The sequence below is a fragment of the Talaromyces proteolyticus genome, assembly GCF_021365285.1.
Source record: "Talaromyces proteolyticus strain PMI_201 chromosome Unknown BGW36scaffold_3, whole genome shotgun sequence".
NCBI classification, from domain to species: domain Eukaryota; kingdom Fungi; phylum Ascomycota; class Eurotiomycetes; order Eurotiales; family Trichocomaceae; genus Talaromyces; species Talaromyces proteolyticus.
The window spans coordinates 783,162-808,986 of NW_025764279.1; the positions used below are offsets into that span (position 1 = coordinate 783,162).

Below are 25,825 nucleotides of genomic sequence, written 5' to 3' on the forward strand. Positions count from 1 at the left end.
ATCAACTACGGGTAGTCAGGAGCCAGCATGTGTTTTCTTTACATGCATTCCCATTTTCCTGCATCCTACATAGGTAAACATTGATCATTTTGCATTTGATGTACACAGCATCCGCTTAAGCAATCTAATCCAGCCTACACCAGTTGAACAATGTTAAGTCATTTCGCTCTCCTGCACCTCCCCGGCCTCTTTGTTGCCGCAGCCGTGACCTTTGGCGGACTGATACCATTCTTCGACGCCGAATATGCCATTCTCGAATTTGGCTTACCAAAGCGTGTCGCCACCTCTAAACCGGCCCAGGCAGTCATGATCCTCAGTTCTGGACGCGTCACCGCAATCGGACTGATACTATTCACCTTCTATTTCCAGGCAAAGCTCATCGAGTTCGACACCGTTTTGACTATTCTCGGCGCATATGTCGGGCTTGTGGATGGCTACGTGTGTGTGCGAGAGGGCGTGCCAAATAAGGCTGTGTTTCGCACGGTTTCGGGCTTGGCCATCGCTGCCTGGGGCTTTCTTGGCATGACAGGCACTACGTGACTGACTTGAATGGATTGGGAGCCTGTCAAGTAAATGCGGTCGAATAGTGAAGCCGAAATTGAAGTCGAAAGGAGGGCTCTGGATACAAAGAGATTGCCTATTTGGGATTAACCCTAACTCTCAGGCCTGGACATGCATTTGCCTGAGGCATGAAATATACACCAATCTCAAATCAATCGAGATCAAATACCAGCTGGTGTGATTGATATTTAATAATCAAATACTCGTCATAAATATAACCCTTGGCCTGCAACGGTGTGGGACAGCCAGGTACTCTCTGGCGAGAAAGTAAAGTGCATAAGTCAATCAATAATTACATACATGAATTTCACAGAAAACTGTCGAATAGTTCATGTGACAGGGTGGAGGTTAATTGATACATGTAAGTCGACATACACTAATTAGTAGTATGTAGACGGGGTAGCAACTTGAGCATGAGTAGATAAAGAATAACAGTGTCTCGTAGAGAATAATGTTCCCCCCCCCCATTGAATGAGTAGGATGACAGCAATCACGAATAACCGTAGTTTTCATGCCGGATCGTCGCAGCACATGCGTCGTCGTCGTGAACTGTGAATATGCAGGATTGGCGGTGTAGCTTATCAGAGATCGACCTATCGAGAGATGTTTTGTTCTAACTTCTCGTGTCAGATTTTATTCACTACTAGCTCCCCGACCCCAAGTTGGTTAGGGTACACAGCATTGCTCATCGAGCCCCTCATTTTCGGACTTTCTATCTACTAAGTACATAGTGGATAAGTACTAAGTAGGACATGCATGCAGGCACCAAGCGAAGACAAATCAAAAACGCGATTAAATTAATCTGTCGAAATCAATTCGAGCCGTTCAGATTGGCCCTAACGATGCAGGGCTCGGCGAGGTGAGTCACAGGCTCGTATTAATAATGCGATGGCCTGAACACGAAGGAGACTATGTAAATAAGCCGGCGATAAGATGACGAATTATGAGTCTTGAATGGCTCCAAGAATATTTTCTCCGCAGCCGTCCATACTATTACGGTTCCGTTGTATTCAACGACCAATTGATTTCTAGACAGTGTTAGTCTTGATATACAAAGCGCGCATTGTTCACAACAAAAGAGATGGCCTATCGGTAAATCAATACGAACGGCCTCATGACCTTGCAGAGTTTTCGCCTTAAGCTGTCAGAAAGCAGGCGTTAATGCCTGCAGATTCGTGGTGGAGCTGCAGGCTGCAACAGGCGGGGTCAGAGCTCTCAGTATTCAGCAACCGTAGTAGTAGCCCAGTAATGAATAGCGAATGCAACGAGGTTATCATATCAGATATTAGACACTAGGCCTGTTAATAATTAGTTGGCGAATCGGGTGGTTGGCGCGGGGCCGTCGTTAAGAGTTTGCAGGCCGTTAAGATTGCTGGGAAGCTTCGTGCTTCCGTCATTCCTCGCCCTGCCTGCGTTCCACTGCAGTTTTGACCACCAACACCAACACCACCACTTTCCTCCTGCTCGACAGCAGCTCTCCCAGTCACTGCCGAGCAGACATCCTCTATCTACAATTATAACCGCAATCTCGACTACCACCACAATCACCCGTGCAATACTGTTCGTTTTTTATCTCATCCCACGCGCGGTTTCCTTGCTCCGTGCCTATCTTGCCCTCTGCCCGTGCGAGTGGCTTCCTGTATCCATGCTGGGAAGATCCCCCATGTCATCGACTGCCAAATGAAGGACATTTAGCTGGAATAAACTGTCCGCGCCCTCTTACCTCTCTCTTACCGCCACCGAGTCCGCCTCTGGTCGTGCTGAACAGCAATGGGATTACAATGTCACGGTCCCATTTGGGTCATCGATGACCTGACTCCTTGTTTTCAACGCAAGTATGTCATGTCTCATACTAACAAGACTCGGGAAAATCTAGGAGGAAGAAAAGACTGGTGCTGATTCCGTTGTAGCTATCTTCGAATTCTCTTCCCGCTCATCGCCTGCGGCTTGTCCCTTCTTCTAATCCTATTTCGCACACTATATCCTCGGTTTACTGAATGGCGACGATCCGTGTATAAGCCCCTCGCCAATGGCCGAGTCAACCCAGACACTGTCGATGAAGACGAGGATAGTGAGCTTGAGGAGGAGGATGTGGCTGATCTGATTCTACACAAGTCCGCCAGTCGTATTTCACACGGCGATTTCGAATTGAACCGCCCTCCAGGACAGCTACTCCTTGTTTCTCTCGAACTTGCCGGCCTGTTAGTAGAAGTCGGCGTCTGTATCGCTGTTCTGGTCACTCACGCCTGGGGTCGTCATGGTAATGTTGCTGCCGCGGCGAAGCTTGCGTCGTGGGTATATATTCTCACCCTGACTGCTGTGCGATTTGCACTCTCGACTCTAGATAAACAAATCAAACCCCGGCTATGGAACCACACCACCACCCTTTACGCTATTCAATGGCTTCTGACTGTCTTCGTCTTCCGCTCCGAGATTATCCACCCACTCTCGAGGCGCGCGTTGATACTCTCTTCTATTGAATTTGCTGTGTTGACTATCCTAGTTTTCTTGTCCATCACCACCAGACGAGGAAATAAGACCGTCCTGTTACAACATGAAGATGGTCTCGAACCTCCACACCAGCCATATGCTAGTTTGTTGTCTCTCGTGACCTTTTCGTGGCTCGACCCGATGATCTGGAAGGGCTATTATCAACCTTTGGAATTGGATGATGTATGGAATTTGACGGTATCGCGCCATGCTGGCACTATCCTACATGATTTCCGCCAACGCTATAAACACTACCAACTACTGTGGAGACTGTTGCGTTATTTCGACAAGGATCTGATCATCCAGGCTGCTTGGACCGTGTTTTCAAATCTGTTCACCTTTATTCCTACCTTACTGCTTAAAGCCATCCTAGAATATGTCGAAGATCCACGATCGACACCTGCAAATGCTGTTTGGCTGTATGCCATTTTGTTGTTTGTATCGGGAGCCATTCAAGGAATAGCAGATGGTCAAGCTCTCTGGATCGGCCGAAATAATATTGGTTTGAAATTGCGTGCAATCATCATTGGTGAAATATATTCCAAGGCGTTGCGACGCAAAGCTGGAGCAACTACCGAAGCTCAGGAGGACGGTGAGTCAAAGAAGAAAAAGAAGAAGTCTGGCAAAGAAGAGGAAAGCCCAGCCCACATGGCCGGACTCGGCACGATTATCAACTTGATGGCAATTGACTCCTTCAAAGTCAGCGAAGCTTGTGCTTATCTGCATTTTCTGTGGGCCAGCGTACCGACTCAAGTGATTGTCGCTATCGTGCTTCTATACCGTGTTCTCGGATTCAGCTCGTTTGCCGGCATTGGCCTCATGGTTTTGATCCTTCCCGTCAACCTCTTCATTGCACGCAGCTTCCGGGTTATTCAAAATGAAATTCTCTCCAAAACCGATGCTCGGATCCATTCCACAAATGAGGTACTGCAAAATATTCGAATTATCAAATATTTTGCCTGGGAACACCGTTTCAAGGAAATCGTCAACGAGAAAAGGAAGGAAGAACTGAAAGCTTTGCGTTACAGATACATTCTTTGGTCTTTTGCAGCCACAGTATGGTATGGAACCCCGATCCTCATCACCCTTACAACCTTTCTCCTCTACACTGTGGTTGAGAAGAAGCGACTATCTCCATCTATTGCTTTCCCGGCTTTGTCCATGTTTTCACTCCTTCGAGTACCATTGGATCAGTTGGCAGACATGATTGCACACGTGCAAGAGGCCAAAGTATCCATTGACCGTGTCGAAAAATTTCTAGATGAAGAAGAGACAGCAAAGTATAGTCAGCTACGTAATCACCAGAACTCCGACCAACCTCCAAAAATTGCTCTTGAGAACGCTACTCTGACATGGGGTGCCAAGCCTAGAAGCGGCTCCCAGGATGCTGCCGCCGATTCTTTCCGGCTGATTGACATGGATGTGTCGTTTAAGATCGGTAGTTTGAACGTTGTTGCCGGTCCCACTGGCTCAGGAAAGACGTCTTTGCTGATGGCCCTCTTGGGTGAAATGAGACTTTTGACGGGCCAGGTCTTCCTTCCTGGAGTCACAACGAATCGAGCTGAGCTACCCGTTGACCCCGAAACTTTACTTATTGAGAGCATCGCGTATTGTGCTCAGGAAGCGTGGCTTGTAAACGACACGATCAAGGAGAATATTGTCTTTTCTTCGCCTTTTGATATCCAGCGGTACAACGCCGTCATCAAAGCTTGTGCCCTGGAACGCGATTTCCAAATACTGGAAGCAGGAGATGAGACACTGGTTGGTGAGAAGGGTATTAGTCTCTCAGGTGGTCAGAAGCAGCGTATATCTCTTGCACGCGCGATGTACAGCCGAGCGCGCCATTTGCTGCTAGATGACTGTCTTAGCGCCGTTGATTCCCACACTGCAAAGCATATATTCCGGGAGGCCATACGAGGTCCCCTCATGGCACACCGGACTTGCGTCCTCGTTACGCATAACATTGCTCTCACCGTTCCCGAAGCGGACTATGTGGTTGTCATGGATAATGGCAAGATCGCCACACAAGGATCGGCCGATGATGTTGCAGCATCTGGAGTGCTTGGTGACGAGCTCTTAAAATCACGACCAACGTCGCGTGCAGGATCCAAAGCTCCGTCTATTCTTTTATCTGAAGGGGAAGACCAAGCGGAGCACACAAACGGAGACACGAACGGAAAGACAAATGGGACTGCTAAGGCTGTTCCAGGAGCCGACGCTCCTGAGGGTGGAAGACCTGGGACCAAGCACAAGGAATCAAAAGCCGTTGGTAGTGTCAAGTGGACGACCATTAAAATGTATTTGAATGCTATGGGCCCGTGGCATTATTGGATTGCCGGCGTTGGTGTCTTCGTAGCTCAGCAGTTTGGCAGTGCCGCAACCAATATATGGATTCGACAGTGGGCAAATGCGTATGATATACAACAGGATCAACCCGCAGATGTAGGTAGCTATGCAGCGATGTCGAGTCTCAAGGGTCCATCTTTTGTTGCAGGCAGTGTGCCGCGCACCAACTCGTGGGGCGATTTTCAGCTGCTGAGCTCATTCCGAAGTGCTGAATCCAACAACAACGTGGATGTGACATACTACCTGAGTGTGTATGCATTGCTAGGTCTTACCTATGTCATCATCTCGATGGGCAGAGAGTTGGTTTTATTTTGGGGCTCCCTTCATGCTTCTTGGAAAATACATGAAACGTTATTGCAATCTGTCCTCCATGCCAAATTCAAATTCTTTGACTCCACTCCCCTCGGTCAACTGATGAACAGATTTTCCAAGGATGTTGAAGCTATTGACCAAGAAGTAGCCCCGGTCACTATTGGCATGCTTCACAGCTTAGCTTCGGTCATCATGATTGTGGGTATTATTTCTGTTATCACGCCTGGCTTCCTGATTGCGGCAGCGATCATTACTCTGACTTTCACCGCCATCGGAGCTTTCTATCTCAACGCATCCAGGGACCTGAAGCGACTCGAATCGGTACAACGCAGTCCTCTGTATCAACAGTTTGGCGAGACTTTGACTGGTATTGTCACTATCCGAGCCTATGGCGATCCTCAGCGGTTCTTAATCGACAATCATCGCCGTATTGATTCTTACAATCGGCCGCATATTTACCTCTGGGCTAGCAACCGTTGGCTGGCTTTTCGTGCTGATATGATTGGTGCTTTGGTCTCTTTCCTTTCCGCTGCCTTTGTTTTGACAAATATCGGCCAAATCGATGCTGGGGCTGCTGGTCTGTCTTTGACTTATGCTGTCACGTTTACAGAAAACGTTTTATGGTTGGTGCGGCTGTACGCAGAAGCTCAGACAAATATGAACTCTGTTGAACGTGTTCGTGAATACTTGGAAGTCGAACAGGAAGCCGATAAGATTATTGAGGATCGCAGACCACCTTCTGGTTGGCCTAGCCGAGGCGCTGTGAAATTCGTGGATTACTCTACTCGATACCGATCTGACTTGGATCGTGTGTTAAAAAATGTTTCATTCTCCGTCAGACCCGGAGAGAAGGTCGGTATTGTTGGGCGAACTGGTGCTGGAAAGAGTTCGCTTGCACTGGCTCTATTCCGAGGTCTAGAGGCCGAAACGGGAAAGATTGTTATTGACGGAATCGATATTGGCAATATCGGCTTGCAAGATCTGCGCGAGAATATTACCATTGTTCCTCAAGACCCGACGCTTTTCACTGGAACTATACGAAGCAACCTGGATCCTTTCGGTCTATTCAGTGACGAGCAAATATTTGTTGCTCTGCGACGTGTCCATCTCATTGGACAGGAGACCTCGGGCTCTGCCACACCAGCAAGCCCGATCAACCATTCAGTTGAAACCATCTCCGGAGCGCCCGGCTCGGTTATTCAAGAGAACAAAAATATATTCCGAAATTTGGAATCCCCTGTCGCCGAATCCGGGTCGAATCTTTCCCAAGGACAGCGTCAGTTACTGTGTCTTGCTCGGGCGCTACTCAAGAATCCTCGTGTTCTCATGATGGACGAAGCTACAGCCTCTATTGACTACGCAACCGACGCCAAAATCCAAGAAACTCTGCGTGAATTAGAAGACAGCACTATCATCACCATCGCCCATAGATTGCAAACAATCATTGACTACGACAAGGTGTTGGTGTTGGACCACGGCGAAGTCATCGAATTCGACCACCCGTGGACTTTGATCAACAAGGAAAACGGCAGTTTCCGATCTATGTGTGAGAATAGCGGAAACACAGATGTGCTCATTGAAGGAGCGAAAAAAGCATGGGAGAGCAAAAGACTTGTCGAGATGGATTAATTGACTGATTTGATACATACGCAGAATGTACACATACGTTTTTTCTCCCGCTTCTCCTTGCTGTTTGAAATCAGTCCATGGCTTGGTTCTGTACATATCGGATTGTCTCGTTTTGGTGTTTTTTATTACAAAAAGCACAAGGACAGAGGCCAGATCCCTCCCGCCCCTTTTTACTCATAATCCTCTAACAATCTGTGTTTTGTGCGTTATTTTTTCTTTGTTGATCTAATGATAGATCATATAGGGTGGCATTAGTCCATTTTTTCCATGTTTGTTATATACTACGGTCGATTTCCATGATTCTGCATATCTATTACCTGTATGTTGCTTGCGAATAGATTATGTTAATTATCCCTAGTTCTATTAACCGTGCTATCATATCTGACATTCTAGCTTTTAAGACCGAAAATAAAATGCCATTGTCTTTCTACATCTCTGTGAAAGTAATCACTGAATCAGTTATTTCTTGACCTAATCACTGCACCTGTCTAGTCAAATTCAATCAAATTCATCTCAGCTTCAGCCCCTTCCTGAAGTGAGGGCACCGGCGGCGAATACGACTGAACCCAGCGCGTACGCGAGCCCCCCTGTCCATCAGAGACCACTCGTACATCTAGGTCCCGCGTAGGTGATCGGTCCGCAAACAGGTTTACTGACTCGTCGGTATCCTGACGCGCAAGAGTATCCGCTCTGGCCTGGGCGGCGTTGTGTCTCTCTAGCATTTCGCGATCGCGTTCTTTAGCACCGCCCTTTGCAAAGTCTTGGAAGGCGCGGACCAGCGCATTGCGAGTTAATGGAGATCTTCGTTGTTGTTCATAGTCCTCATTGTCACTTCGTTTGGTAGGTGAATCATTTAGTTTTAGGGGTGATGTTGCACTTGCGATTTTGTATCCACAACGGCACGAGCATGTCTGTGCAGAACAGGACTCGCGGCAGTTATGACCACAAGGGAGTGGTTTAGCGCAGGTTTTTGAGCAGTGGATTTTTGCGTGATCGAAGCCATGACACTTCAGTGGACAGGGATGGCCGCATTGGAGTGATTCTTTACAAGGGAGATGGCAACCTCCATTCAACGCTCTAATTTCTTCAGGTGTCTTGACAAACTCTTTGTTGCCATGATTGTCGCATATCAGTGGAAGATGATATCCGATACGTCGAGATTCTTCAGCTTGTCCGCCCAGGATTTTCACGACTTCCCACCACAATGGATCAGTAGAGGCAAGTTTTTGAGCGTTTCCGAAGATATAGAAGCCTCGACGGGCACGGGAAAGTGCCACACATACCCGATTCTCAATAGAAAGGAATCCAATACCGCCACCCTCGCTGCTTCTGACTAGAGACAGCAACACAATGTCGTTCTCTTCTCCTTGATACGAATCAACGGTGCTCACTTTGAGGTACTTGCCTTGGAGATGTTGAATTTCCCTGAGTAGCTTGAGAATCTTCTTTCTCTGGCCGTTGTAGAATGTCAGGACAGTAATATTTCCCGGGTCAACACCACTGAATACAAGGTGGAGGAAGAAAGCTACAACCATGTAGGCTTCGTCATTGTTGTACTTAGAGAACAGACTGTCAGAACTCTCAGGCCAGTCATGACAAAATAGAAAGGCGCGGATATCACCCATGGCCGGCACTTTTGAGAGTTCATGCACTGAGGGATGATCTTCCAGATTATCGTAGATTGGTGTAAGCAAACGTCGGATTTCTGGTGCCATGCGGCGTTGATGACGAAGAACCCTGAAATCAACGTTATTTTGTACGAGGCGCTCGAACATGGACACGTTGAGAAAGAAAGGTTCGCCTTCTAGATCTGTGACCGAGCAGCTTCCTTGCAGCTGCTTGTGATCCCCGACAAGAATCAAATGCTCAAGGGATTCGACACAGGCTGCAGCTACAGGGGCTTCGATAGCCTCAGCTGCCTCCTCAATCATGACAATCCGAGGCTTTAGTGCAGACACAAGAGCACGATACTTGCTCAATCCAGTAATCGTCATCCCGATAAGTTTGGCGTCCTTGAGAAAAACGTAATCTTTCTCCCATTTACCGATAAGGTACTCTGTTGCGAAGGCACTATACTGACGCATGTACTCCCTGTATACAGAAAGCACCTTTCTTTTAGCGAGGTATTGAAGTGAATTGTAGACAGTTCCACGATTTTCAACAGGAACGTTCCAGAAGTCATCAATATCAAGCTCTGTGACAAGTTCCTCATCAATGGTACTCTGTCCCCGAAAACCCTCTCTTAAAGACAAAAAGTAACCTTGAAGAGCCTCGGAATCGTCATCCACAAGGCCTTTCTCTTGTTCCATTTCCTTAAGCTGCTCATATTCTAGATCCATCTCATCATCTTCAAAGCCTAGGTCGTCATACCCATATGCAACGGTATGCTCAACAAGCTTATCCCCTACCCAGTTAGTCATGGGATCTGGATGCTCTTCAAGATCCGAGTCAATCCAACCCCTGGCTCCATTACACAAGGTCTCGTATTGTCTGTCTGTGAGAACCTTTTGCTCATGAAAGAAGGAGGCAGGCAACGGTTCGCTTGAATTTTCCGTGAGAAAAGGCCGCAGGAGGTTGATCAGTGACTCCACAACGGCCTGCTGTTTGCGCTTTGCTGGTAGCATGGCACCATTGACAAGAGGTGGTGTTATGATTGACTTGCGTACCTCCCACAGCGTGCGCTTTTTGACATTTTCGTCTAAGCTTCTCCCACCAAGACGAATATAGTCGGGTACAACGTGGGCGATGTGGTTAAGTAACTGGTCGAGGGCATGGTTGGTATAAGCAGCCACAATAATTGGAGGATCCCCCCGCTTTCTGTTTTCGAGAAGTAACTTCAAGGCAGCTACCGAGACATGAGTTTTACCAGTGCCTGGAGGACCCTGAATAATAGCAAGACGCTTGGTTAGGACGTGTCGGAGAGCTTCCCATTGTGATTCATCAAGGTTGTTTTCAGGTTCTTGAGGCCAGCTTGACAACACATCAACGGTCTTGTCGTGCAATAACTTCATTTCGGGACTTGAATGTACATATTCGGGAGTGTCTATCTCACTTCTGAGATTGCAAATATGTTCAGACAAAGGGAACCTAAAAATGTTAGTTGCACAAACTATTTACTGAAATACGAAGACACACCTCTCTTCATTCATCAGCTGTAGAGCTCTCATAGTATGGCGAACGGACTCTAGATAGCCACTCCGAGGCTGAACCATAATCCATTCCTTCTGCGTGTCAAACTGGGCATCATCGGGATTTGCGAAGAAAAGGTCGACCTGATGTGGTAGTTGTTTTACTTGCTCCACCGGGCGAGCGGCTACCACAGCAATGACGCACTGTGTTTTAAAGCAGTCTTTTGCTGGGGACAATGCAACCATCGATCCCGCGATCAAACGACTGGAGTAATCCCAGACGATGTTTTTTTGTGCCCGTGCGGTGGAAAATGAAACCTTGATACCGGCTCCTCGAAGCGCGAATGTTATGCCTCTGATATAAACCTACAGTTCTATGAGCAATTGAGGTGGTTTACCAGAATTCAGGATTGACTGTACCTGTTCATAAATGCATATCTCATTTGTATCATTCATCGACGGTTTGTTCTTGATATGAGCCACGCAATCACGGAGCAAGGCCACTGAATCCTCTCTTAATAGTTCATAATGGGTTCTTAAATAAGCTTCGGTTGATATCCATGGAGCAACGACCTGATTTGCTGCAAGATTAATAAAGCCGTCTTCTTGATCGACTTCTGTTGTCAATCCCATGATCTCCTCCGATGTAGGTATCTCCGGGTAAGCAAGCCAGCCGTCTCGAGGTCCAGGTTTTCGCATCCTGTCGACATACTTTCGAATATCCTGGTTGGCAACGAGAACTGTCCTTTTTTCTTTTCGAGGAATTGAATCCTTGTGCCGGGCTTCTTTTGGTCTTTGAGGAGAGGCACCGCTGCCAAGGTTGTTGTTGTGCATTTCGATGTCAGGCGGTATAGTAAGGATGAGCTAATAGATTTGAAAGAGGGAAGAAAGGCGGTATCAAGGTACTGCAAAAAAACTAACTTGAGTCTCACTATTTCTTCTTGTTTGCTCACTTGCCCTTATTTGAGAAGAGAGGCATCGAATCCGGGGCGGAGATCAGCTGAAGACGGATTATGACAAACAGAGGCAGGAGTGAGCGGAGGTGTTTAATAAGATCCTTAAGGAATTTCTTCGTAGATTGCAGTAATGATTTGTTGACGGCATGGTGACTCCTGAGCAAAAGAGGGCGGGAAGAAGGTCCGGAGGACAAACACAGGAGGGATTGTCAGATCCATCTTGGTGGAGTCATTCACCGACACGGATGATTATCTCTTACTGATTGCTTTGGCGGCGCGGGCTGGGATGTGTCGTGTCATATGACCAATGTAGCCCTGTCGTTTGCTTCCTTCCCGAACGGGACATGGGCTCCTTCCTGCCATGTTTGCTGAATAAAGCGGACCTTTCACTACTTTAATACTTCACTACTTCACTCACCACCTCCATATTACTCTACTGTACTCCATTATCGTGTTCTGCATATTTATCTACGGTGGCATTATCTACGCGGAAACTATACAAATTACTAGACCAAGTGACGGTGCATTGACACATCTTCTTGGCTTGGGTGGCAAGAAGATGGGCCTTCAGAACAATGCGAGATCATGCATCTGATTTGAGGCTACAGTGTTGATTGCTAATCATACAATTGCATGCAGGTCTTCCACCGCTTCTATTGCTTTGTCCGCATCATAAATGGTACCGACCTGGTTCATCTGCCTGGACGCCCATCCTTGTCCACATCGACTCCACATTGAGGTCTTCCTTTCCACTAAACCTGTCATCAGCAACGTGAAATGAGATAACTGGAGTCGGAAGCATCAACTCACTCATCTGAGTATTTGACCACAGGCTCATTTTGACCTTCAGCTGGATTTGGATTCCGGAATACGATGTTGTATTTCTGTAGGCTTCATCAGCATTGTTCACACTTTCGTAGCCACCATCCAATATCATGTGTTACTTACTAGTCCTAGCGACATATGAATTCCTGGAGGACTCCAGCTAATCTCTGCCTCTGGGTCTCTACCTTCAATCAGCGCCTGGATGTTTTTGGCCACGGCGGCCGCCTGTAATGATCCCGGTCTTGCAGCCTTATGCATCCCGGTATCGGCAATATCGCCGACCGCGAAAAGATTGGGATATTGGCTATCGAGGAACTGCAGTGTTGGCTTGACACGAATGAATCCGTTTTTTGGGTTGATCAAGGAATCACGCGCCGTAGCGACCAAATCTTGAATAAGACGATTATTCGGCTTCTGTCCTGTTGCCAGGATTACAAAATCTGTTTTCAGCTTCGTGCCATTGGTAAGTTCGACAACAAAGTCGCTCTCATCTTTAGGGAAACCGTTTGTAGGGATAACCACGCGAGAGCCTGTGATAAGCCTTTTTAGGTCAGCTCAACGTATACATTAAGGACAAGGCAACCACGTACCGAACCCCTAGTTCATCAAATCTCCTTTTGATAATTTCATGCATTTTCTCATGATAAAGAGGCATCAAGTGGGCTCGAGAGTGCACCACGGTAATCTCTTTGTCTGGGTATATCTCCTTCAAGTCAGTTGCCATCTGAACGCCGACCGCGCCACCACCGACGACTACAATCGACTTTGACCGCTTGACATTATCCTGATGGCTCTTTAAGTAGGCTGCCGAGGAAGCCTTGTCGTCATATCGCATGCTAGCTGGTTCCACCAGACTAGTGCCCGTTGCAATGGTGAGATAATCGAAGGGAACCTGGTTGGATCCTTGCCATTCTCGGTCGATTTCTACATATTTTGGCTGCACAGAGAGCACGCGGGCTGGAACAACAGAGTGTAGAGAGCTATTCGGAACAGACGCGAAAGTGCTAGAGTATGGAATGAACGCTTTGTGTTCGTGGCCGGGAAGTACTGCAAATCGAGGCTAGAGTTCATGAGCTGGAATTCTCGTCTAGGGTAGGAGGTCTCCTTACAAAAACAAACAAATGGTTGAAATGGCTATGCGGTTCGATTAATAGTACCTAAAAAAAGTTAGCTCATACGGTTTCTAGAGTGAAAAAGCACTCCAAACTAGCATCGTTGACCTACTCGGTGTGTTGGAGGTATAACTCGAGCAAGCTCTAGCGCCGTGGCCTATTCGATGTCAATTTCTCTGCACATCAAGGACATTCTCTCAAATTAGAAAAGAAAAATGTGCTAACTTTTCCCACGTAGGACCCACCAACGACAATGACATTCCTGATTCCACTCGCCATGTTGAGGTAGCTCTTTTTCTAGGCGGTGATAGGGCTGCCGAATATAGTACCAACTTAACCAAAATGCTATAAAACAAAATTCCGAATTGAAATCGACGAAAAAGAGAGTTTTTTAGTACCAAGACTTTTTCGAACGGCCATTATTCCGTCCTTTATAATGAAACGCGCAATGCGTCCACTAAATCCGAGAGTCGGGCAAACCCCGAAGGCTTATCAGATCATCTATATCCGAGGTGATCGGATCGCTGCCTAGTGTCCACGACTCCACTGTCACCTCGTCAGCAAGGTTCGCCCTGTTGCTTCCAGGCATAAATACTTAGCCGCGCGGGTAATACTTGCCGGCTTTTGTGGGTGGTTTGACGAGCTACGGCTAATATCGAGGCCTCGGGGCTTCGGAGATGGGGTCTTATGTGATGAAGTCGACGGAACGGAAGAGCATTGTATTTTAAACCTAAGTTATCAAATATTTAAAAGATGTCGCATAAGCTCGTAGTTCATATTTATGATATGTACTAGAAAAAGATCACATGCGGGTTCCCATAAAACTCATTCCTCATCTCTTCCCACGTACTCAGCTCATACCCTAAGCAGTGTAATAAATCCGATAATATTGCCAGTTTCCGGCAGGCGAGCACCCTCCAGCACTAATAATATTGGATGTTGAATATGAGGTACAATCTGCTGAGGGAGCGACGGTAGCCCGGTACAAGTTGGGGTATTTCTCCACTTCAAGGTGGCAGTAGTCGTAGGTAGCGCCTAAGTTGGTGCAGGTGGTGATCGTATTCGTATCCAGGGATCCGGTGTTGATGAGAGTGCCACCTGAGCACTATATCCAAGAAGAGGATTGTTAGTCTACTGCCAGTCGTATTTAATATGAATGTTGATAGAAACTTAATGGCTTACGGAAGAGCCGCAGTATAGAGACCAGCTACCAAAATCCGATGCGGCAACAACACCGATGGTAGCAGCGACGGCGGCGAGGAACTTCATGATTTTTTATAGGCTCAAAAATCCTGTGGATAATGTTGATTTGTCGTGTGTTTGTAACGTAAAATCAGTGAAATTAATTGATTGATGACATAGAGTTTCTCTTTGATCTCAGCGGTGGCATGTTTAGGTGCTTATATAGTGCTGGGAAACGCCTTAATTTCCGGCACCAAAATTCGCATTACGCATGTCGATACTTGATCTCGCATTTGTAACCCACATTAAGGTTTTCATTTACACAAGTATGTTGGCGCAAATGTTACATTATTACAGAATTTGTTGGATGGTGTGTACCCGCCATATGGAGTATTTTCCGGTGTCCAATATGCTCTATGTATATGTAAAGTGCGGTAGCATATTATTCACATCTCCATAAGAACCTCGTAATTAATGTTCTTTTCAGGAGCGAGAATATAGAGTCTTGAAGACCATCTTCTCAAAGGCCCGAAGCCCTTTTCCATAGAATATACAAGATGTGAAATCAGCCGAAGGTTGATGAGTGATTTTATCATACTGGCATTTGTAAATTTTAAACAAGTTGGGTTTAGCCACTTTAGGAGTCCGCGGAGGATTTGACCCCAGCTACGGTGACATAGCTGGGCTTCTTCCTTCATTTCGTGGCTGGCAGACGTATACGCGGCCAATCGCTGAGTTTCGGCTCCGCCGGGTGAAACGACATGACGTTGAAAGGATATGTAAGAATTACTAATACCATATTCCAACACACTTACCAACAGCTCCTCCAATGTATGATCGTTTTAGAGGTCCTTTGTGTGGGGTCTCTAGCAGAATTGGCTGGTTCTAATGTTATTAGCAAATATATGAAGCGTTGCGTCTTGAAGACAAGATTTAAAGTTGAGATAGCGTCCCAGGTTAAATTTGTTAGACTGATTTCTGCCAAGCCTATTCTTATCATATTGTTTCAATAGAAACACCAACAAGGTGGAATATTTCGCAGTAACAGGGATTCCCAAGTACGGCATTGACTGACTGGGCTTAGCATTTTGCTGGCCAACTATGTTCATAGGTTTATAGTATATGAATGCCCGACAAAAAAGTCTACTTACATTTAGGGTTAGGCTATTTTAGACCATCATCCCAATCTCAGATCTTTTACACTGTGTAATATATCCAGGGACCATTTTGTTTCTTGAATGAATGTTAATACGAGTATTGTATTTGTTGTTTGTGCTAGTAGGTTGCTTGTGTTTTAAATTTCCCTCTTCTCTTGTGTCCACGTTTCTCCGTCAACTGTTGCAAACAAACATCTAAAACAACAAAAAAACCAGGAAATTCAAGAATAAGAATAAAACAATAGGACCACCAAAGATCAGATCTCTTCTATCGACCTGTATCCCAGTGTTTCAGCTCAATAAAGGATCTGTATAGTTATTTTTAATAGTAGTGATTGGTGAAGAAGCCCTAATTCCGACATGCCAAGACCTTTTTGTGAACCCCGCCAAGAACTGTTTTTGCCTGAGGCACCATTGTGGAGAAGGTGCGCGGATAGGTGAAGCACCAAGTCGACGCATTGCCATTATTCTGTATTCACATATGAACAATTGCCCATTCATTTCTAATTGCTTCGCCGCAAGACATATCGGAACGGGGAGCAGTCATTAAGTCTCGCATACAGGCAAAAAGGCACGTTCCACCTTGATTTATAAATCAAGACGCCAATTTCAAAGGCGCGTCCTGTGCTTCAAACCAGCATTTCTGAATTTCAAATCAAACCCTCCCAGCTCCAACGCCAGAAGGATACAAAATAAATCCACACAAATCAGAGTCGCATTAAATATAGTTGTCTTCGGTTTGGTCGAGGAAGTAGCAGGGGCCGGAAGGCAGGCGGCTGGGGTATCATTAGTTGACCATGGCGTCACTAGTAGATGAGGATGATGATCGTGAGATGGCCGGTAGGGCATACTCTTTGAATTGATTTTGCAGCATGATACTAAGGAAAATATTGTATCAGGCTCGCAAGATGGAAGCTCCGATAACGAAGACGAGCAGATGAGGGACGCCGACGATGGTGATGGAGATAACGAGCCAGATCAGGATGTTGACCAAGAACAAGACGCCGACAGCCCCTCCAACAATAGCCAGACATCGGATGGCGGTCCTGGAGGCGCATCACAACAAGACTCTAACCTAACTGTCCCCGCAGACTCTCTGGCGATCTTCCGCCCAAGTGTTCGACCGGAATACCTTACAGCGGAAACATATGATATCGTACCAACCACAGCTGCCCCTCAAAGTACGTCTATAAATACCGTGACAGCTACGGCAGATATGCGATGGGTTTTCAGTGGAGGATCTGATGGGTATATCAGGAAATATAATTGGGCGGATTCTATCAATGGCAAATTAATGTTGACGGTGGCTCAACGGCATCCATTTGTGGATAGCGTCGTCAAGGCCGGCGTTCTTATGAATTACTGGGAAAATATGGATGGGAATGTGCTATCACCAGTATACTCTCTTGCAGTTCAGAGCGAAGCTCTTTGGCTGCTGTCCGGTTTAGAGTCTGGGAATATTCGCCTGCAGTCAGTGCGTCATGAAGAGGGTCGAGAAATAGCTCTCCTGAAACAGCATACCTCAGCTGTTTCAGTGCTGAATATCACGCGTGATGAGCAATCGCTTCTCTCAGGCAGTTGGGACAAACAAGTTGTGGAGTGGGATCTTAATGTAGGAAAGGCCAAAAATATCTTCGGACCCGGTGCTAGTCAAATTTCTGCAATAGAAATCCGACCAGAGTCTAGTCTTCCCATCCCACGCGATACCACGGAGGTCCAGCATAGTGGGACATTCTCGTCAAACAATCAATCGTCGTCATTCGGCTTAGTCAATGGCTCAGCCCAAAATGAACAAACAGGCGATGACACCAATCCACAGGCAGCGTCTCCTGCGGATTCTCTCTTCGGTGGTCCTGACTCTCTATTCGGAGACACAGATGGCAACATTGCAGACGGTGGAGCACCGTCCGGCGATGCAGGGAACATTGATGAGGACGCGTTGTTTGGAGGATCATTAGAAATGAATAATATTCCACATCCAGAGCAAGACGCACAAAGAGAACCAGACAACGCTAACCAGCCAAATGGAAAAGACACACAATCAACGGCGCCCATGGATACAGAAGCCGATCCCACAAGCAGTTCTTTCCAGACAGCACCACAAACTACTGAGCAGGCCGCGCCTGCTATCGAACCAGTAACGAACGGCTTGCCCCATGCAGAAATCACCGAGCCTCCGTCGGCTACACAGGAGCCTGAAACTTTAGAAAATTCGTCCCAAATAACATCGGACACAACCTTCCTTGCTGCTTCGATTGAGGGTACAATTCGCATTTGGGACAGGCGGCAGCCGAATCCTGTCGCACGTATTAGTCCTCGGAATGTCCCACCTTGGTGCATGAACGCCTGCTGGTCCCCGGATGGGAACTACATCTATGCAGGGCGTCGTAATGGCACAGTTGAAGAATTCAGCTTACACAAAGGCTTTAGAGAGCCTGAGCGGGTCTTTAGGCTTCCCCAGGTGGGTGGAGCAGTAACTGCAGTCAAGGCAATGCCCAACGGGCGACATCTTCTATGGTGAGCTACCTCATTTTGCACTATTAAAACGTCTCTATACTTTCCCATACTAATTGGTCGCAGTGCTTCGCACGATATTCTTCGCCTGTACGACCTGAAAGAGCAGTCATATAAACACTCGGCTGTCCCTTTCCTAGTCATCCCCGGCCATCGGACAGGCGTCATCTCGCAATTATATGTTGACCCTACTTGCCGGTTTATGCTGTCCGCAAGTGGCAACCGCGGCTGGGAAGGTAATACCACAGAAGTTCTTTTGGGATATGAGATCAATGTATAAAAATTATCTCTGGGGCGATTCATTTATTGGCCTTATTCTCCGTGGCACTGTTGGTAATTTACGATGCTAGAAGAACGATATTCTCTTTGGATAGATTATGCCGTTCTACGTGTGTATTATGAACTGGGAATTCTGGGGCATTTTGATCGGGCACTTATAAAACGAATCATTACGACCAGCTTATACAAGGCAATTTTGAAAGACCAAGTATCATTGAAATGTGAAATGGACATCCACAAGAAAATAAACAAAAAAAAAAGGTTATATACTCCAAGAAGTCCCAAGTGTGAAAACCTATCCCAATTTCCCTTCCATGATGCAATTGCTAAACGAAATTCATGATATCATCGCACCCTGAAACATAACTCAATCACCCACCAGCTTAGTAGCCAAAATAATATCCGGGAGGTTTAATAAAAGCCCAAATCCAGCCCTGGACAGACCTCACTTTGTTCATCCCTCCATTGGTCGTAATACGGATTTCCCTCCCATTTGACACGTCCATCTTCGTCCCAATCGAAGAAGACATATGCAGGATCATTGCCGCTGATCCTCCTATAACTTGGGCCCGCAGCCAAATCGCCAAAGCCTCGTAGTGCCACATTTGGAATATGTGTCCGTGCTTCCACTCGACTAGGCATAGTGTTCACTGAAACTAGATAAACTGGTGGTAACTTGGGCTGTTGATGCGCCATCAGAGGCATGCCGATCCACGCCTCGTTGCGGAAAGACTCGACACGATTCTTGTCATATTTTAGTGGTAGAGGGCGTCTTAGAAGCATTTTGTCGAGCTCCTGTGCGTTGAGCAAGAGACCTGGAGTACGAAGGTACAACACGCTGTCATATTGTAGGAACTGAATCTCGCCAAGCCGGAAAAGTTTCGAATCGGTGAGTGAATATCCCTGCTCTGTAACAAGTTTCATGCTGATGGGCAAGGTCCAGAAACTGTATTTTTGGCTTGCACTTGACAGTATTGAGAGTGCCATGTTGACATTGGGGTCGGATGAAGCTATCAGATCCCATTCCTGGGGATACATAAACAGGCGATCTTGGATCACAGACTGGCCGTCGGCGAGTTTTTTGAAGAAAAGGATTGCTGAGCATATGTCAGACGGGTTTGGTTCAGACAGCAGTTGTAGATAGGCGAAATTCCCCTTGTTGACAGTGATGAGCTCTCCCGTCGCTGGATCCGTTGCTGTTTCTTGAGTTTCGTCGTACGAAAATTGCTGGGGTAGCGTCGCTATGGAATCAAGTGGGCGCATCGCATCTTGAATTTTGCGCACCGAGTGTTGTTGTAGTGCATAGCCAGCTAAGAAGATGCTGAATGTGCATATGCAGGTAATCGGCACGAGGAGTGTTGCGACCGTCGACGAGGTTAAGAGAACCATGTTGTGGGCGACATTCAGAGAACACCAATTCCGACGAATAAATTAGGCTGTCCTCGAAGGAAAGTTGCAGGCAAAATGCAAAGGTCGACTGATTCTACATCATGTCGTGATAGTCAAGACCAAAATGACGCTGTTTACGCCAGCCGTTGTCCCGTGCAACAATCAGATAAGCCCGCGAAGGACGCTAGCGGCAAAACTGCGGCAGCACGCTAAGCCGTTCTCTCTTCTTGCACATCCGCAAGGTGGAGGTAAAGAAAAAGAAAGAAACCGCCAATTCAACTGAAGTGATTATATGGTTGCCTTCGTTCTTCCACTTGAAACTGGCAAGATATTTCTATAAAAATACATCGCTATGGCGTCCCATCGCGCGGACGCAAGCAACTTCCTGGACAATCGCGGCTACTCTGGCCCTCTCGTTCGCGGCGTGAACCCCATTACACTATTCGAAAAAGCAGTACGCGACCGGATTACGGACTCCTACTACTGGAAAGAACAATGCTTTGGCCTGAGTGCCGCGACACTGTGTGATCGCGCGATCGAGCTGACTTCGATTGGAGGTACATACGGACTCGCTCAGAAACCGACACCATTTCTCTGTCTAGCCTTCAAAATGCTCCAGCTCTCACCTGAGCGCGAAGTAGTTCTAGAATACTTGAATTTCAGCGATCCAGGAAGCGATGACGAAACCGCCGACAGTGAAGACCCCGATGCAGAAGTGGTCAAAGGCCGGGGTGACTTTAAGTATCTACGTGCTCTGGCTGCATTTTATATACGCCTTACATTCGAACCGGTCGATATCTACAAGTATCTTGAGCCATTGTTGCTTGATTACAGAAAATTGAAGCAGAGGAGGCGCGAAAATTATCTCCTCACAACTATGGATCAATTCATCGATAGTCTTCTTACAAAGGATCGTGTCTGTGCAACAAGTCTGTGGAAGATACCTCCTAGACAACAACTAGAGGATCTTGATCTATTGGAGGAGCGGGTGAGTCCACTGGCAGATGAGTTGGACGAGCTTGATCGCGAAAGTGAGGTTAGCTATCATAGCGGTGGTAGCGACAACAGTGACCGTGCATCAAACGGCGGACAAGAGGAGGACTGAAAGAAGAAGAGAAAATAACAAGAATTATTCAGAATATCAACCGCCAACTCCTGATAAATATCTGAGAACGAAGACATGTTTGAAGTGCCCTGATCGATGCGACATGAGGCAAACCCTAAATAAATATGTACATCAACGGAATTCGGAGGGTGAATCAAGAGGGGAATTTGCATACTGTGTATGTCAAAAAGGCCTCTAGAAGCCTTGCTGCCGGTGCCACTTTTCCTCCCAGTCTTGGAACCACGGGTCCTCATCCAACGTGGATACATCCCAATTTTTCTTAATCATGCCACTATCTTCCTGCTCTTTGTTCCATTTATCTAGAGCGGGGAGGACAATATGCTCTACATGCCACGTGTTTTTGTATTCCATCAAGCTCTTCTTTCCTTCCCGAAGAATTTTGGCAATCAATGCAGGGATTTTGGGTTCATATCTGAATTCGGTAACTGGTGTGAAGACAGCTTTGAAGTTGAAAACAACACCGCCAGAGATTGGAAGCCGGCGAAGCGTTTGCCAATCTACTCGAAGATGGCAATCCTCAAGGAGTAAATTGGGGCTTTGAGACAATCTGTGTTGCTCATGCGGGTCACCTGGTGGCATGTATAGTGGACGGCCAACTTCTAGTCCCCATGAGCCACGTTGAATAGGCTTATCTGCTGGCATTTTGGTGAAAAAGCTGCTATCTTATTAATACCATGATACAAGCAAGACGTATATTACTCACCGGTCCATTGAAAACTTCATCTTTTCTTTGTAGTCGGGTATCGGGGCATGGATCTCATGCAGCTGAAGACCAATCTTGGTGCCAACATTCCAACCGAGTGCTGAACAAATAACCCCAGCACGGAAGACGTAGTAACCCGTGGAATCGTCTCGCAATGTGATAGCAAAATCCTCGGGAATATTGTCCATGAGAATCTCCAAGGGGTGTTTGGCGCGAATGTCTTGCTCATTTCCCAGAATATTATTTACCAGAATACGATTATCCTTGAGTTGGAACAAATGAGGATATCGAGCACAGATAAATTGCAAGACCATTTCCATTAATTCCTTGCAGGCAATTTCGGATCCTGGTAGATAATCAAGCACTGCCTTGCCGTGCTTCGCATACAGATCTTTGCGCTGAGCGATTCGCTGCTTGTAAGTGTTTTCCAATTCAATCCACCAATCGGTTTCAAGTTTTTTCAATGCTAAGGAGCATTAAATTTTATTTCGCTCCAAATAATGATAATAATAATCGGTAGGAATCACATACACATGGTTTGGTGATAGGACCATCTAAATGGTCGATACGGACGAGGGAGAGCCTTGTCGATATCAAATTCGTTGTAAGCCTTTGGCAACGGCACGCCACTTAGAATAGTATAATCTGGAAAATCCCCCATCGCTTTGATTTCATCGACAGAAAACCCCATTGGAGTGTATAGGCTTCCCTTTGCTGTTTCGTAATTCTCCGTCATTGGGAGGATGTTTTTGTGAATCTTCTCGTCACTGACTCTGTCCAGTGCTGTTGCGGGCTTTCCGCTTTTTAGACTGGCCATTGCCTCTCTGCGTGATGGAGGAAAGACACTGTTATAGCTTGTGGGAGATGATGACCCTGATAATGATTTCTCAGGCGATACTGAGCGTGGCGGTGTTTTGGCCGTGGAAATTCTGCGGGTACGGCCTAGAACACCTCTTTCTTTGATTTTATTGAAGATATACCAAACCGTAAAGGTAGTTAGCAGAGTCAATCCAATTAACCATTGCGAACTCCACGGTTGAAGATTGGATATCGGAAACGAAGCCATACCGTCCAGCGACGTGAACAGAGTAAACCTTCTAGCAAACCGTTTTAATGCCTATATATACGCGTGTAAGGATGATGCTCTATTAAAGAAAGTTGATAGGCACTGATTCATACGTGTAACTGGATAGGATGGTGATCTTAAAGCGGAAGGTTGTACAGTGACCTGCCTCGGATTTAATACGCGAAAGAAGCAACTCAGACCCTCGTACCATCCGTACCCCGCGTTTTGTAGATCTTTCTTGAGTTATCATAGATTAAGATCTCTTATCGGAAGAGTGAAAAGATAGCCATATTGTTTGTCATGTAAAATACACTATTTGAAATAAGCATTTGAGGTATCATCTCCTTGATAACGTCTCGGAAATCAGTTTCACTGACAGAAAGTCGAGACTAGTATTGAAGTCTAGTGACATAGGCATTTCTAAAATCTATATAATTACAAGAGCCCGCAGATATTCCAACTACTTTACAAATATCTTGCTTCAATTGGTCGAGCCCCCACACATATATTAGTATATAAATCATCACCTATTCAGTTGAAAGACTGCATTCTCAATCACAATATTTCAATTAATATGCTACGTTTTATCACAAAGTTATCTTATATCTGCAATCGCCATCATAGACCGTATAATTGCAGAGTTAACTGGATTCCTCTTCCCAAAGGGGAATGGCCCGGGAGACTACAGCCCGAAATGGCAAAACTGTCCCGATTCATCTCCATAGTTGACCATTGATAAAACATCTGCTATCAACACTGATAAGGCCGAGTATTATATGAAATATATTTCCTTATAAACTTTTCAAAAGGCGAGATAGATAGATCGATACCGTGGATCCGACTGCCAAGTGCCGTGGGTTCTGACTCCTATATAGTCAATTCTGGTCTCTCTCTCTCTTCGTCTTCTTTTTTTCCTTCGTTATATTCCTTCTTGGTCTAGTACTTCATTTTGGCTTGAAAATTGCTATGTCTTGATTTGTGAAACATTGAATCTTATGTAATCTACACCTCTGGTAGGCCGGCCCCTATCAGAATACATCAAACAATCAGTAAATTATAAACCAATGGAATACTTTCGTGGTTTTCACAATAATTGTCGCTATTCTAAGTAGTAAGGTGGCTACCACAAAATGCCTCCCAGTGTCAATGCTACAACTACCGATTTAAATGTATATTTGAAACATTGAAACATCCAACTGTTACATGTTGGAAAGAAGAATGGTGACATAATATTAGATAAAGATCCTTTATCAACCTGATATAGTCTTAAGATCACCTATTAGAATTGAAGCCGCAGGGTGACAATGTTCATCATGGCGTTGATATCAGCATCGAACATGTGGGCTACTTTCAAAGTTTCGTGCTACCAGTTGACTACTTTAACAATGTAGTTTATCATGTATGAAGGCTAAAGCCTACTTGTGTTCATTAGAGCACCTTTGCTGATACAAATACTTGTTCAAATGACCTCAACCACACGACGTTCATATAGCCTCGACTCAATTTCATCTAAACATAACCATATGCATGACTCAGAGCAATGACAACATACCAGTCCGTCCACATATCAAAATGTTTCTCATACTTCAACCTCCTGCAAAGGGACTAAGGCCACTTAAAAACGATGTCTCCCAAGCGCCAAGACCACAACTTTGCTGAACAGTCGCTCCAGTATAGAAGACTGGAAGTTACAATCGATTCCTACCTACGGCCATACCGACAGTCTCCACAGCTGTGTGATCTACCGGTCGAGCTGCTTCTCATGATTGCGGACAATCTGGATCACCGAGACTTTTGCCATTTTGCGGCCATAACTAAGCGAAACTGGGTCATATTTCGACCAAAATGCCATAAGATGGCCTTGAAAACGGCATACCTCCCTGGATTGGACAGCATTTTTTTCCCAAAGTCATGGTTTTTCCGTGCAGTAAGGAAGGGAAATTTAAAGACAGTTTCGAGCTTCCTATTCCATGGTGTTGATCCAAATTCTCCCGACTCCATGGGAATGCGTGCCCTGCATGTTGCGGTGGGCTGTCCCAGTTCTAGGGTGATGACAAAACTTCTTTTGACTCACGGCGCGAATCCGGATCTGTCTGCTATCGACCATGCGTATATAACACCAGTATATATGGCTGCCCTGACAGAGAATCGTACAGTTACTTGTTTGCTCATGCTACACGGTGCTGATGTCAGGAAGGGCCACGTCATTCATCAAATGGCCGCCAACTCTGACGTGGACCTTGTGCGTCATGCGATATTCTTTGGCGCCGATGTCCACGACGTAACCGACAAGGGGTACAATCTTCTTCACAGCGCGGCAAGGAATCCTTCTTCCCTCGTTTTGTCCGAGCTACTAGGGCGAGGCCTCGAGAGCATGATTAACAGTGTCAACCAGTACGGTAGGACACCACTATTGGAAGCCATAGGTTATAAACACGTTGAAAATGTCAACATTTTACTTCAGCATGGTGCAAACCCTAATGTTTTATGCAGAGACGGTAGCTCAGCACTCCAGAAAGCATGTTGTTTGAACGAAGAAGATGCTGTAGGAGCTTTAATAACGGCAGGGGCCAACATTGAACTCGCAGGGCCAGGTGGTAAAAAAGCCATACACTGTGCTGCAACAATTTCAGCGGCAATAACGCGTGTTGTTTTGGCCGGCGGTGCGAACGTCATGGCGACTGACAATGACGGAAATACAGCTCTGCACTACGCGTGCATGCTCACCAATACTGAGCAGCACATTGACGCTGATGTATTGGAGACTATCAAGCTCCTCGTCACTTGGCAGGCGTCAACTGAAACAGTGAACAACGCTGGCCGGGCCCCGGTCGACTGCGCCGAAATTTCCTGTCAGGCCAAACTGGCCGGGTTCATGACTGAGCTATTCACCGGTCAGTCTTCATCAAAAAGCAACTAAACCAAGCCATCAATGAAAATGGCCTGGGGATAATGCAACTGATCGATGTTGTAAGGACGGAGCCAGTGGGAAACGGGCGGGGCTGTGTATGGCAGGTGCGGGTACCGTGCGGGCCGCCCTTCAATATCAA

The 25,825-nt window shown here is 46.3% G+C and overlaps 10 protein-coding genes across 10 annotated transcripts; 5 read left to right on the plus strand and 5 right to left on the minus strand.

The window, feature by feature from the left end:
* Positions 1-150: 150 nt before the first annotated feature.
* Positions 151-540, plus strand: BGW36DRAFT_424081 (uncharacterized protein; the record flags this gene model as incomplete). The annotated part of the gene is made up of 1 exon (XM_046219917.1): positions 151-540. The coding sequence occupies one exon, from the start codon at positions 151-153 to the stop codon at positions 538-540; it is 390 nt and encodes a 129-aa protein (XP_046075154.1).
* Positions 541-2,331: 1,791 nt separating this feature from the next.
* BGW36DRAFT_424082 (putative ABC bile acid transporter) lies at positions 2,332-7,338 on the plus strand (the record flags this gene model as incomplete). Its single annotated transcript, XM_046219918.1, has 2 exons — positions 2,332-2,396; positions 2,472-7,338. The coding sequence occupies 2 exons, from the start codon at positions 2,332-2,334 to the stop codon at positions 7,336-7,338; spliced, it is 4,932 nt and encodes a 1,643-aa protein (XP_046075155.1).
* A 488-nt stretch (positions 7,339-7,826) lies between these two features.
* Positions 7,827-11,300, minus strand: BGW36DRAFT_445399 (putative DEAD box helicase; the record flags this gene model as incomplete). The annotated part of the gene is made up of 4 exons (XM_046221670.1): positions 7,827-8,139; positions 8,242-10,425; positions 10,474-10,832; positions 10,887-11,300. 4 exons carry the CDS (start codon positions 11,298-11,300, stop codon positions 7,827-7,829), a joined length of 3,270 nt encoding a protein of 1,089 aa, XP_046075156.1.
* Positions 11,301-11,990: 690 nt separating this feature from the next.
* Positions 11,991-13,732, minus strand: BGW36DRAFT_336020 (putative amid-like NADH oxidoreductase). The gene is made up of 7 exons (XM_046212954.1): positions 13,585-13,732; positions 13,472-13,516; positions 13,357-13,404; positions 12,838-13,307; positions 12,371-12,788; positions 12,233-12,306; positions 11,991-12,174 (listed from the first exon to the last, which is right to left on the minus strand). Exons 1-7 carry the CDS (start codon positions 13,636-13,638, stop codon positions 12,093-12,095), a joined length of 1,191 nt encoding a protein of 396 aa, XP_046075157.1. The 5' UTR covers positions 13,639-13,732; the 3' UTR covers positions 11,991-12,092.
* Positions 13,733-14,221: 489 nt separating this feature from the next.
* On the minus strand, positions 14,222-14,628 carry BGW36DRAFT_355935 (uncharacterized protein; the record flags this gene model as incomplete). The annotated part of the gene is made up of 2 exons (XM_046213700.1): positions 14,222-14,464; positions 14,542-14,628. The coding sequence occupies 2 exons, from the start codon at positions 14,626-14,628 to the stop codon at positions 14,222-14,224; spliced, it is 330 nt and encodes a 109-aa protein (XP_046075158.1).
* Positions 14,629-16,372: 1,744 nt separating this feature from the next.
* Positions 16,373-18,697, plus strand: BGW36DRAFT_105430 (WD40-repeat-containing domain protein). Its single transcript, XM_046209192.1, has 3 exons — positions 16,373-16,538; positions 16,598-18,215; positions 18,279-18,697. Exons 1-3 carry the CDS (start codon positions 16,496-16,498, stop codon positions 18,490-18,492), a joined length of 1,875 nt encoding a protein of 624 aa, XP_046075159.1. The 5' UTR covers positions 16,373-16,495; the 3' UTR covers positions 18,493-18,697.
* Positions 18,698-18,751: 54 nt separating this feature from the next.
* On the minus strand, positions 18,752-19,977 carry BGW36DRAFT_371570 (uncharacterized protein). The gene has a single exon (XM_046215389.1). It carries the CDS (start codon positions 19,878-19,880, stop codon positions 18,903-18,905), a length of 978 nt encoding a protein of 325 aa, XP_046075160.1. The 5' UTR covers positions 19,881-19,977; the 3' UTR covers positions 18,752-18,902.
* A 255-nt stretch (positions 19,978-20,232) lies between these two features.
* On the plus strand, positions 20,233-20,985 carry BGW36DRAFT_424088 (putative RNA binding protein; the record flags this gene model as incomplete). Its single annotated transcript, XM_046219919.1, has 1 exon — positions 20,233-20,985. The coding sequence occupies one exon, from the start codon at positions 20,233-20,235 to the stop codon at positions 20,983-20,985; it is 753 nt and encodes a 250-aa protein (XP_046075161.1).
* Positions 20,986-21,180: 195 nt separating this feature from the next.
* Positions 21,181-22,775, minus strand: BGW36DRAFT_290274 (uncharacterized protein; the record flags this gene model as incomplete). Its single annotated transcript, XM_046210751.1, has 3 exons — positions 21,181-21,661; positions 21,710-22,175; positions 22,241-22,775. 3 exons carry the CDS (start codon positions 22,773-22,775, stop codon positions 21,181-21,183), a joined length of 1,482 nt encoding a protein of 493 aa, XP_046075162.1.
* A 1,332-nt stretch (positions 22,776-24,107) lies between these two features.
* BGW36DRAFT_371572 (ankyrin repeat-containing domain protein) lies at positions 24,108-25,807 on the plus strand (the record flags this gene model as incomplete). The annotated part of the gene is made up of 1 exon (XM_046215390.1): positions 24,108-25,807. A coding segment is annotated over exon 1 (1,061 nt), but the record flags the coding sequence as incomplete, so codon positions are not given.
* Between the last annotated feature and the right edge of the window lie 18 nt (positions 25,808-25,825).

Excerpts from the sequence above, each read along its gene's own strand:
- BGW36DRAFT_105430 (XM_046209192.1), top strand. The coding sequence starts at position 16,496 with ATGGCGTCACTAGTAGATGAGGATGATGATCGTGAGATGGCCG. Across the intron at positions 16,539-16,597 it reads TGATGATCGTGAGATGGCCG|GCTCGCAAGATGGAAGCTCC; the intron begins GTAGGGCATACT and ends ATATTGTATCAG. Across the intron at positions 18,216-18,278 it reads AACGGGCGACATCTTCTATG|TGCTTCGCACGATATTCTTC; the intron begins GTGAGCTACCTC and ends AATTGGTCGCAG.
- BGW36DRAFT_336020 (XM_046212954.1), bottom strand. The coding sequence starts at position 13,638 with ATGGCGAGTGGAATCAGGAATGTCATTGTCGTTGGTGGGTCCTACGTG. Across the intron at positions 13,517-13,584 it reads GTGGGTCCTACGTGGGAAAA|GCCACGGCGCTAGAGCTTGC; the intron begins GTTAGCACATTT and ends GACATCGAATAG. Across the intron at positions 13,405-13,471 it reads TTATACCTCCAACACACCGA|GTACTATTAATCGAACCGCA; the intron begins GTAGGTCAACGA and ends AACTTTTTTTAG.
- BGW36DRAFT_371570 (XM_046215389.1), bottom strand. The coding sequence starts at position 19,880 with ATGGTTCTCTTAACCTCGTCGACGGTCGCAACACTCCTCGTGCCGATT.